Here is a 12,663-nt window from a genome sequence, read left to right as displayed (position 1 = left end):
GGAACATTCAGTGATGGGATCAGTGTTGTGGGAACCATCAGTGATGGGACCAGTGGTGTGGGAACCATCAGTGATGGGATCAGTGGTGTGGGAATCTGCAGTGATGGAATCAGTGTTGTGGGAACCATCAGTGATGGGATCAGTGGTGTGGGAACATTCAGTGATGGGATCAGTGGTGTGGGAACCATCAGTGATGGGACCAGTGGTGTGGGAATCTGCAGTGATGGGATCAGTGGTGTGGGAACCTGCAGTGATGGGATCAGTGGTGTGGGAACCATTAGTGATGGGATCAGTGGTGTGGGAACCATCAGTGATGGGACCAGTGGTGTGGGAATCTGCAGTGATGGGATCAGTGGTGTGGGAACCTGCAGTGATGGGATCAGTGGTGTGGGAACCATTAGTGATGGGATCAGTGGTGTGGGAATCTGCAGTGATGGGATCAGTGGTGTGGGAACCTGCAGTGATGGGACCAGTGGTGTGGGAACCATCAGTGATGGGATCAGTGGTGTGGGAATCTGCAGTGATGGGATCAGTGGTGTGGGAACCATTAGTGATGGGATCAGTGGTGTGGGAATCTGCAGTGATGGGACCAGTGGTGTGGGAACCATCAGTGATGGGATCAGTGGTGTGGGAATCTGCAGTGATGGGACCAGTGGTGTGGGAACATTCAGTGATGGGATCAGTGGTGTGGGAACCATCAGTGATGGGATCAGTGGTGCGGGAACATTCAGTGATGGGATCAGTGTTGTGGGAACCATCAGTGATGGGATCAGTGGTGTGGGAACCATCAGTGATGGGATCAGTGTTGTGGGAACCATCAGTGATGGAATCAGTGTTGTGGGAACCATCAGTGATGGGATCAGTGTTGTGGGAACCATCAGTGATGGGATCAGTGTTGTGGGAACCATCAGTGATGGAATCAGTGTTGTGGGAACCATCAGTGATGGGATCAGTGTTGTGGGAACCATCAGTGATGGAATCAGTGTTGTGGGAACCATCAGTGATGGGAACAGTGGTGTGGTAACCATCAGTGATGGGACCAGTGGTGTGGGAACCATCAGTGATGGGATCAGTGGTGTGGGAACCATCAGTGATGGGATCAGTGGTGTGGGAACCATCAGTGATGGGATCAGTGGTGTGGGAACATTCAGTGATGGAATCAGTGTTGTGGGAACCATCAGTGATGGGACCAGTGGTGTGGGAACCATCAGTGATGGGATCAGTGGTGTGGGAACCATCAGTGATGGGATCAGTGGTGTGGGAACCATCAGTGATGGGATCAGTGGTGTGGGAACATTCAGTGATGGGATCAGTGGTGTGGGAACCATCAGTGATGGGATCAGTGGTGTGGGAACATTCAGTGATGGGATCAGTGGTGTGGGAACCATCAGTGATGGGATCAGTGGTGTGGGAACCATCAGTGATGGAATCAGTGTTGTGGGAACCATCAGTGATGGGATCAGTGGTGTGGGAACCATCAGAGATGGGATCAGTGGTGTGGGAAACATCAGTGATGGGATCAGTGGTGTGGCAACCATCAGTGATCAGTGGTGTGGGAACATTCAGTGATGGGATCAGTGGTGTGGGAACCATCAGTGATGGGATCAGTGGTGTGGGAACCATCAGTGATGGGATCAGTGGTGTGGGAACCATCAGTGATGGGATCAGTGGTGTGGGAACCATCAGTGATGGGATCAGTGGTGTGGGAACCATCAGTGATGGGATCAGTGGTGTGGGAACCATCAGTGATGGGACCAGTGGTGTGGGAATCTGCAGTGATGGGATCAGTGGTGTGGGAACCATCAGTGATGTGACCAGTGGTGTGGGAATCTGCAGTGATGGGATCAGTGGTGTGGGAACCTGCAGTGATGGGATCAGTGTTGTGGGAACCATCAGTGATGGGATCAGTGGTGTGGGAACATTCAGTGATGGGATCAGTGGTGTGGGAACCATCAGTGATGGGACCAGTGGTGTGGGAATCTGCAGTGATGGGATCAGTGGTGTGGGAACCTGCAGTGATGGGATCAGTGGTGTGGGAACCATTAGTGATGGAATCAGTGTTGTGGGAACCATCAGTGATGGGATCAGTGTTGTGGGAACCATCAGTGATGGGATCAGTGTTGTGGGAACCCGCAGTGTGAGGATCACCTGTGAGGGGACCAATGATGTGGGAAGTACCAGAGCGGGGACCACTGGTATGGGAACGACCAGTGAGGGGACCAGTGGTGTGGGAACCACCGGTGTGGTGTCCAGTGGCGTGGGAAGTACCAGTGCGGGGGACCAGTGGTACAAATACCACTGGTGCCGGGCCATTAGCAGTGGAACCGCGTTCTAACAAAATGCTGTCATTCTGGAAATTCCTTATTATTAGTATGAGTAAACTTGCACAACTGGAGCTTCAAATGATGGCAGATGCTGTGGATCGAAAACTAAAACCTGCTTTGACAATTTTATCTTTTTTACAGCCAGAACAACCTGGTCCCCAACCAGTGGAGTCACTACTCGACCTGGACTTTGATCCCTTCAAACCAGACCAGTCCACTCCAATAACACAAAATCAGTCACCACATGCTCAGGTCTGTACCACCAAGTTTATTTATTGCTTGTCTGGAGAGAGTAAACTAAGAGCTTAATGGACATGCCTGGCTTCCAAAACGGCAGTGAGCATTCGGGGCTGGCCACAGGAGGGACCTGCAGCTGCTGTGTTCGTGTGAACGTTGTGGGAGGGTAGGTGAAACAATTCCCAACATGATCTGCATGTGTAAAATAGGACCCCGCTTCCTTCTTCCAAATGCCCTCCCCATGTTCAGTAGGGCAAGTTAATATTGGAGCGTAATGTTTAGGTAACCACATGAAGGGGGTTACTGCCCCCCCCCCCCCCCCCCCCCCCACCCCCAGTGTGCAGTTTCCACCGCTTGAAATGCGACTTTGTAAAGGGAATTAGGCAAGCTCTGGAAAAGGAAAAAAAAAATTCCAGGATTAAAAGGGGAAAGTGGGGGGATTAGAACTAACTGAATGGTCTATCAAAGAGCCTCCTTCTGTTCTACAAAGGATTTACAATTGACACCTGTGCTAGCTATTTTACAGCTGGCAGCTATATCTATGTGGGTCACTGAGCCTCATTGCTGCCCCTTTGGCAGATGGCTTTGTGGCCAGGGGCTTCTAATTGTCAGCTTTTGGTAAGAATGATGGACTCAGTTTTAAATCTGGTCTCAAGCCAGGAGAGAGACTGGGCGGAATTCAATGGAAAAATTTCTAAATTCATTGTGGCGGGTTTTTCAGGGACTTTCCCGCCGCCTCTGCCAGCGGGTTTCCCACTGCTATTCAATGACATTTAGACACTTTTCTGGGCCTTGGGGAGTTTCTTGCCGGTTTAGCCCACACTTAGAATTTTTCTCAGCACTGTGGAGCTGAACTCCAAGATCGGGCCGCCATTTTGAAAGGGTGTCCTAATCTCTAAGTGAGATTGTGGGTCCCCTACACTCCCCACTCATGGGCCATGTCAGTGCCCACACATATGGGCACTACCCCACACCTCCCTAAATGAGGTCACCCCACTCTGGGGTCCCTGGGGGTCCACTCTCTTCGGGCCCCCCATGCCGCCTCAAACCCCCCCCCCTTCCAGGAACTCCCCCCTCACCCCCCCTCCCCCCAACCTCACAGAGGCCACTACGTACCTACCATGCACACCCTCACACTCTTCAAACCCCCTCGCCATCCTCATTTCATGGGCAAAGCCCGCTCGGCCCCCTGACCCTTGGCCATGGCACCCTGACACTCGGGTACCCTTGCAGTGCAATCCTGGCACCCGGGCAGTGCTCCTGCCAACTTGGCAGTGCCACCTGGGCAGTGGTTCCAGCTGGACAGTGCCAAGATGCCTGCATTTCAGGGGAAGGCAGGGAACCACCTTGTCCTATCCCCGACCACCCAAGGATCTCCGATAGCCCAGGAGGATCCCCCCCCCGGGTGCCGTTCCACCTTATCCACATTTGTGTGGAAGTACTGAACGGCGCCCGGCTGCAGCCTCATAGTGGAGGTCAGTAGCTCCCGGGAGATGAGTAGATCCCGGGTAAGCTCACTGAAGTTGGTTTAAAACTGCTTTCGTCGAGCGCTGTTTGATCACGCCCCTTTTGGGCGGGATTCTGACTCCGACGCCTCATGGGACTTGGGTAGATCCCGCAAGGCATGAAGGCTGCCGGGAAACCCACCAGCGGCCTCTCCCGGCATCCACAGGCCGCACCGCCCACTAAGCTGACTGTAAGACTTGGTTGGTCCTTTCCTGCGCCTTGTGCAAAACATCTCAAAGTGATAGAATGTTGCTATCCCTTAAAGACACATTGGGAAGAATTTACATTGATAATCAACCTGCTTCATCATGTTATGAGTGTCACTTCTGTGACCATCAAATAGTGGGACTCAAACACTGAGATTCTGGCTCAGAGGTAGAAATGCTACCCACTGTACCACAAGACCCCTTCCAGAGAAACTAGACCACTTTGGCATGGTGATAATGCTTCATTATCACGTAAGTCAGAAGCTGTGTTTCAAAGATTAATTTTACATTAAATCTTAATACAGGAGAAACATTTGCTAGCTCTGCCACTTTGAGGAATATGGTAAAAAATGATAATTACAATTCTCCCAATAAACTATATGTATTTAATGTTAAATATATTTGTTTTACAACCTGTGCTTCTGTCTGATAGAATGGCTATATACCCATCTCCCAAACACCACGGGAGGTTACATGGCAGTGTGTGGTATTCCACACAGTGGCAAAGATTCACCATTCGGTTTTTAGGACCTGACTTGATAATGGACAGACAAATGATCCTGTTGGTAGGGAGCAAAAGGTCCACGAGGGATTTATCATTCATATTAAACCCAAGTAGAACATTAGATGGGTCTATAGAATAGTAATTCGTCAGTTGTTTCCTATAGGCAAGGTTTGGAAATTACGGGCAGAAGATGGCCTGATATTGACCAGTAAAGCAAGTCACCAGCGGTATTTCCCATTCAATTTTACAGGCCTTATGACAGACTTGTGAGCAAAATTCTAGCTCATGGAATAAAAGTGGGCAGCACGGTAGCGCAATGGTTAGCACAGTTGCTTCACAGCTCCAGGGTCACTCGTTCGATTCCCGGCTTAAGTCACTGTCTGAGCGGAGTCTGCACGTTCTCCTCGTGTCTGCGTAGGTTTCCTCCAGGTGCTCCGGTTTCCTCCCACAGTTCAAAGATGTGCAGGTTAGGTGGATTGGCTATGTTAAATTGCCCTTAGTGTCTAAAAAGGTGAGGTGGGGTTACTGGGTTATGGGGATAAGGTAGAGGCGTGGGCTCTTTTCAAGAGCCAGTGCAGACTCGATGGGCCGAATGGCCTCCTTCTGCACTGTAAATTCTATGAGATTCTATGAAAAGGGAATGTAGGCTCTTGGACAAGAAATTAGCTGAGTGACAGGAAACGGAGAACAGTGATAAATAATTGTTCTTCCGATTGGAGAAAAGTTTGTGGTGGAGTTCCCCAGGGATCGATGTTGGGACCCTTGCTTTTCCTGATATAAATACGGGCATGATTTCAAAATTTGTGAATGATGCAAAGATTGAAAGCATTGTCAACTGTGATGAGGATAGTCTTGAAATTTAGGACATAGAAACTTCACTGGATTGAGCAGGCAAGTGACAGCTGAAGTTCAATGCAGAGAAGTGTGAGGTGATTCATTTTAGCAGGAAGAATGTGGGGAAACTGCACCTAATAAAGGGAGAATTTCTTAAACAGGTGCAAGATCAAAGAGACCTCGGTGTACATGTACATAAGTCATTGAAGGTGGCAGGCATGTTAAAAGACCAGTTAATAAAGTATCCTAGGTTTTATTAATGGAGGCATTGAGTACAAGAGTAAGGAGGTCACATTGAACTTGTATAAGACACTGGTTAGGCCTCATCTGGAGTACCAGTTCTGGACACCATACTTGAAGACATTGGCGAGAGCAAAGAACAGATTCACAAGAATGATTTCATGGATAAAGAACTGTAACTAGGATGATAGATTGGAGAGGTTGGGACTGTTTTATTTGGAGAAAGGAGGACTGAGAGGAGACTTGATAGAGGTATTCAAGATCCTGAAGGGTATGGACAGGGTAAATAATGAGAAACTATCCCCACTCAAGAGTACATCAAGAACTAGGCGGAAAAGATTCAAAATAATGGGTGAAAGGAGTAGAAGTGACGTGAGGAAAAGTATTTTCATTCAGAGGGTGGTTGGAGTATGGAAAGAGCTTCCTGAGGGTGTTTGAGGCAAGTTCGATCGAGGTCTTCAAAAAAGGATTTGGATTGCTATCTGAAAAGAAATAGATGTGTAAGGTTATGGGGATAAGACAGGGGAGTGGGCTTTGGTAGCATGGCCTTCCAGCAAGCCAGTACAGGTTGGATGGGCCAAATGACCACCTTCTGCACTGTAAAGATTCTGTGAGTCTGTCACTGAGTTAAAATCCTATAACTTCCTTTCTAACAGCACTGTGGATGGGCAATAAATGATGGCCTAGCCAGTGAAAGAATTAAAAAAGCCAGTCTGACAGGGCTTCTGGTGATTTTGCTAACCTACATTAGCTCTGAGTCCTCCAAGACCTTACGTTAAATCCTTAATAGCCTCGCCCTGCCCTATCTCTATAACTGCTTGCCAACCTGTAGCCTTCCTGACTCTCCAAACTAGCTATTTGTTTGACACTGATATCTTACTCGGTCCATCTCCCTTCTCCCCGCAATTGGTGACCACGCCTTTTACCATTAAGTCCCAAGCTGTGGAATTTGCTCCCTAGATTCCTCCACCTCATTGTCGGTCTTTAAGACCCTCATTGAGACACAGCTCTTTGGTCAAGACTTTGGTCACCCTTCCTTCTTGAGGTTCAACGTTCTTTGCAAACTGTCTTGGGACACTATTCAGCAGTAAAGTGTGATATAAATGAAATTGTTATTGTATTATAGAGGGGCTGGGTGAAAATGGAGAATGACAATGTATGTACCTGATAGCCAAAAATTATTCCTATTGGTTTAATGTATCTGTTCTTCTTTTCCCTTTTAATCCATGTTCAGACTCTGCCCTGGGATCTGTGGGAGGTAGGAATGCTTTATTTTCCATTTGAAATGGGTCTCAAGTTCAGAATTTTATAGAGTCTTACTTGTCAGCTGACTTTAAAAGGTCCAATGGGTCATTCATTCTGAGACTCTGAACCCCAAACATCATGGGCAGGATTCTCCGTCGCGGGATATTCCCTTCGCCGGCGGAGTACTCACGCCCAGGGATTTCCCGACGGCATGGGGGTGTCCACAACAGGAAACCCATTTGGCCGGCTGATGGGACGGAGAATCCCGCTGCCGGCAGGGGCGCACTGCACCAGAAAATGGGTGGAGCGGGATGGAGGATACCGCCCCATTATATAGCCAGATTCAAATGGTTGCCAGGATCAGAAATGCAATTCCAACGTGAACCTGGCGGAAGGGCTTCTGCGGGGAGCCGAGGAGGTGTGCAGCCACCTTTGCTCACAGGCAAAGAGACCGGGGGTGCTGGGCCTGCTGCCCCAGTGCTCTTCGGGTGGTGGGGGATCCTCTGCAGGGGTGGGCCACCATGGGAGGGTGAGGTGAGGCGCTGCGCGGCGGGGGGGGGGGGGGGGGGGGGGGGGCGCAACCAGGGGGCAATCGCGTGTGGCAACACCCTGCCAACCCCTGGATCATGTGTACCCGTTCCGAGGGCAACCCTTGTCCCTGCCCGTCTGCCCCACTGACCACCCATGACCCCCATCGACTGCCGAGGCCTCTGGTCGTGCCGCTGAAGGCTATTGCTAATAGGAAACTGGCAAGCATGATTAAGTGAGCACTTCACACATCCCAAGTGAGTTCCCGTGGGTGGGCGGGCCATGTAGCATGTGGGAGTCATTGCCTAGCATCCCAATCAGACCGTGATGCCTGGACACTGTGCCTGAACACTGCGGGAGGCAACACCACACATGCAGCAGTCAATACCACACACACAGAACACCCAGTGGATGGGATACAGCTCCAGGGACATGTGCACAGCCAGATGGTGGGTGAGTGCTACAGAGAGGGGGGTTGCCTGGAGAGATGGGCCATGGGTTCGGAGGTCGGCCGCATAGCGAAAGAAAGTGACAGAGGCATCATACTGGTTGTGCACAAGGATAGTTAACGGTTTAACAATTCCCCACTCTTCCGATGGTTCCGCCCCCTCCCTCTCACCCTCTACCTAGGCCCACCCTCTCTACCACGACCTCTAGGTGTATGCCCAGGCCAGCGGCGTACCTCGCCCCATGGCCTTCGATGCCCCTGGTGGGTGTCCTTTGGGGGCTCTGGGGCTGGAGGGCCCTGACGCACTTGTCGGCGGCACATGCACAGCCATTCCGCCCTGTTCTCGGTGCTGACTGTGAGACGTGGCCTCATCAGAGGGGTGGGACTCGGGAGAACTGCTGGCCACCATCGCCACTCCATGTGACAGGTCCGGGATGCCACCCAGCAGCCCCTCCTCCCGGTCGGTGCCCATAGGGACCTGAGGTTCACCTTGGAACAGAGGGGAGGCTGGTTTGAGCCCTGGCTCCCCTGTGTCATCTGGTCACCCAGCCCTGGCGGTTCCCATGGTCTGCACCATCGTGTCGCCACCCTCAGCGATGCCCCTCTGCAACTGGGACAAGCTCCGCAGCGCCTCGGCCATTCCCATCTGAGAGTGGGACATGTCCCGCAGAATCCCATCAAGGTTGGCCTGGTGCTGGGTCACATCCCCCAGCAAGGCGGACATTCTCCGAGAAACTCAGCCATGGCCGTCACCGACTGCGCAACGCCTTGGACACTTTCACTAATGGTGCCTATGTCATGCATCAGGCTCACTGCCATCCTAGCAGTGTTGGCCTTGGTGCCATGCATTGCTGGCGACATCTCCTGCACCCGTAGCCTCTGGGACTCCTCCAATCGGCCATGGATCTGCCAGAGTGTTGCTGACATCTCCCTGTGAATATTTTGAACACTCTCTATCGTCTCCATCAGCTCTGGGAATATCTCTTCCATAGGCTCAGCATCTGGCTGGAACCCAGCTGGAGCCTGGGATCCAGTAGATCTCTGACTGCTGTCTCGCCTGGGGGTTCCTGCCTCCATCTGATGTGCATTAGCAACTGTGTGGTGCTCACCAGATTGTGCCCCATAAGCCTGTCCACTAACATTTCCCACCAACGTGTATGTATCTGTGCTGGTGGAGGGTGGAGGTGACAGCTGTGATGCCTCGATTGTGTCTTCCTTGGAGCTCCCCTATGATGTGGCCTCGTGGGAGGCTGGAGAAGGTGCCACCTGGGATGGGCCGGATCGGTCGGCTGAAGGACCTGCACGAGAATGGACTTGTGGCCTGTGGGAGGGATGGGTCAGTCAGTAAGGCAATAACAACTCACATTTGACAGGTCCTCTGGGTGGAACATGGTGGATCCTCACCTCTGCGGGTTTGCCAGCATCTGCGTGGGTGACCGCACTGTCCTCGCACCCCACCTCCAGCCTGGGCCCTCTCCCGGCGATTGAAGGAGAGCTTTTCCTGAGGAGATATAGAGAGGGCATTGTTAGCCACACGCATGATTCACAGTGGTGGGGTGGGGGGTGGGGGGGAGGTGAAGGAAGGTTTGGAAGGGTTTAAGGGGGAAGGGGGGGTCAAGGGAGGGTTGGGGAGTTGAAGGGAGAGGGGGGTGAAGGGAAGGTTGGGGGTCACATGGAGAGTTGGGAGGGTGGGTGTTCGCATAGGGGTGAAAGGTCTCAGGGGAGGGGGGGAAACAGGACATCACTCCTGGCCTCTAGCAGCCTCCCCAGATCTACATCCCCGAATCTTGGGGCCGGTCTCTTGGGCGCCATTGTTGTGAGCTAGCTGGGGTTGGCTGAGCAAGTGCTGTTCGACCTTGTTGGTGGGCGAGCACGATGCCGGCAAATCGGCTGGTGAGCCTTTATTAGTGGCAAGAAGCATGTGGGACCTCGTCAATGTTAATTGACTTTGAATAGCATTGTCGGCCTTGCTGGGCCCAGCGCCAGGAAGCTCGCGGCAATTCCCGCTCGCTACCACACTTGTAAATCTTTCCGGAGAATTGCACCTCGACTGTTCCATTTTAAAAAGTAACATCAGAAAAGCATGAAGTTTCAGGTTTTGGGGACTTGTCAAATTGCGCTACAATGAGTATTTCTGCTTTGCATTTACTGTTGAAAGTATCTTGGACTGTGAGATATGGCTGCACAGTGAACGAGCAGTATATGGTAAGCTACAGGCAAGACACTTGGTGCTTTTTTAAAATCACTTATCTTTGTTTATTTCAAGGCAAGCGCAGAACTGGTTCAGCCTGTGAGTACCTTTCCTCATTTCCTTATCATGTACAGTAACTTAAAGATAAATTCTCTCTAATCTCTAAGTGACTTTTTATAGCTATATTCTCTCATATGGTGCAATTATTTTTACGCCTGTTCAATTTTACGTTTTCATATTTGCTGAGATTTATTTAGCTTTTTTTAGGGTAAATTTGCATCTATTTACTGCATGCTTTTTGTTTAATTTATTTCCAATTATGGAGGGAGTGGGGCCAATCTGCTATTAGGTGTCGGAGGATTGGAATGGGACTTAAGTGGGGCACTGACTGGCAAATCGTCATCCCATAGCACCTGCTTTTATGGCCAGCACTCCTTACAAACATTTGACCTAAAATCTTGTTGGATATATTTGCCATTATATAATTCTGGGGTGTCTATCACATGCTTTTATATCATTTACATTAACTTAGTTTATTGTGTGGAGAAATCTGTCTTTTTTTTGCTCTTTTATCTTCATCTCTGCTTCTATTATCTTTTATATCTGTCTTCACTCATTTTCTGTCTAAAGCCCGACTCTTCACAAAGTCTCTTCTCTCTCAATAACCCGGCCGTGGAGGAGAGCACAGATGCTGGCGCACCAAGCGATGTTACTACAGCAGTCTCTGAAGTAGCGGCCAGCCAGAACTGTATGCCGCAGTGGGGGTTAACCGACACTGGCCCACTCACTAGCAGTGAGGAAGAAGCTCTAGATGGTTCTCACGATGAAGCTCAGCCACGTGCTCTGGAACACGAGACTGCAGAGAGCTGCACTGACCGATCAGCTGATAGCATTGAGAACCCTGTATATCGGGCTGAGGAAGAGGAGCAGGGTTCAGTCAATGCAGAGAATTGGCAGGAGAATCCATTAGACAAACAGGTAGACACTGAAGCTACGGAGTGCAGGAGTTGGCAGTTAAATCTGTGTGCGGAACAAGAGTATGGCTCTGAATTTTGTGTAAATCAGAAGGCATCCTTGGTTCCTATTGTACCCCAGGATGGAGACATTGAACTGGGTGAAGAGGAAAGTCTGAGTGAGCTAGGACAGATCAGTAATGAAGATAGTTTGGAACATTGTGACTCTGCAGCCCAACTGAGACATGAGGTAGTAAAGAATGCACGTAAGATTCTTGAGGTTGAAAGCCACACAAGTGAGGGCCCTGATGATAATGATGCTGAAATGGAAGAATTGAACGTGCATCAGCCCAGTGACATCTCCAGAAGCTATGGAGATGATAACACTGCTAGTCAATGTACAAAAGCTAGAATTCCACAGAATAAAAGTGATGATGTTTCAGATAGCCAGGAGAATGAGGACGTTCCTATTATGTGTGACAATGAGGATATTCCGAGTAACCCGGAGATAGAGGGAGTTGTTTGCAGGTGTGAAGGGGCCCAAATCATGGCCCTTCAGGGTGACACAGTTGGGGTCAGCTGTTCCAATGCAGACAGAACAGGCCAGTGTCAGGATGCAGACAGCCAGTTTGAACCAATTAACACAAAGAGTAATGAAACGGGTAGCACAGGTAACCCAGAAAAGGAAACTAGCCAAACAAATGGAGCCTGTACTAATATCCCAATTGTGAAGCAAGCAGATGTATTCCACAGAGATGTTGGTGATGACAATAGATTTGGTCCTCAAAGCCTGGAGTCGGATCCCTGGAGCAGAGAAAGGCATGGGATATGGCCAGAAAACTGGGAACCTACTGTTAGTAGCAATGAGTGGGGTTCCTCTAGCCCGCCAGAAGGCCTGATTAATGGATTTGACCCTTGGCCACCATTTCAGGAAGGTCAAGGGGAGTTTGGTTACCGGAATGGAGATGGAAAAGCATATTTTTGGGAAGAGTGTAATGTGAATGCCACTGTTTGTCCTATACCAGATTCTGATGAATTTGGTGCAACATGGGCTGGAAACATGATGAATGATTCTAATCAGAATGAGGAAACACAATTACAACAGGGCTTATGTGGCGACAATGAAATCATTAGTGAGGGAGGCCATGCTAAAGAGAATCATAGCTCCCGAATGCCCTATCCAACCAAGAACTTAAGCAACGCTAGCAACGAGAGTTCATCCAGCCCTAAAGATAATGAAACAAACTTCTTGGATCTATCGGAGGATGAGATTGCTAACCGGAGATACGGACTGTTATACCAGGAGCTAGATGCTGAAAGAGAAGAGGTACCTTGTCAAGTGTTTAGTGTAGAAAAAAAGTTATTAGGTATGCCTAAATACCATTGTAAAATATCAGCTTTAGCTTCATTATGATCCTTGATTCATTCCTTTCCTTCAATCGCCTG

General features: G+C 49.9%; 1 protein-coding gene across 5 annotated transcripts in view; it reads left to right on the top strand.

Annotated features, from left to right (window-relative positions):
• amph (amphiphysin) overlaps window positions 1-12,663 on the top strand; it is a 452,493-nt gene that overhangs the window by 354,869 nt on the left and 84,961 nt on the right. For 3 of the 5 annotated variants that reach the window (XM_072467226.1, XM_072467225.1, XM_072467224.1), the window contains exons 13-15: window positions 2,466-2,576; window positions 7,087-7,110; window positions 10,340-10,363. In XM_072467226.1, coding sequence (XP_072323327.1) covers window positions 2,466-2,576; window positions 7,087-7,110; window positions 10,340-10,363 — 159 coding nt within the window. Of the gene's footprint in view, window positions 1-2,465; window positions 2,577-7,086; window positions 7,111-10,339; window positions 10,364-10,894; window positions 12,647-12,663 lie in introns of those variants that run through there. The other 2 variants (XM_072467223.1, XM_072467222.1) reach the window with 1 other exon arrangement.

Source organism: Scyliorhinus torazame, chromosome 11 (assembly GCF_047496885.1).
Source record: "Scyliorhinus torazame isolate Kashiwa2021f chromosome 11, sScyTor2.1, whole genome shotgun sequence".
NCBI classification, from domain to species: Eukaryota; Metazoa; Chordata; class Chondrichthyes; order Carcharhiniformes; family Scyliorhinidae; genus Scyliorhinus; species Scyliorhinus torazame.
This window is presented reverse-complemented; position numbering and strand designations above follow the sequence as displayed.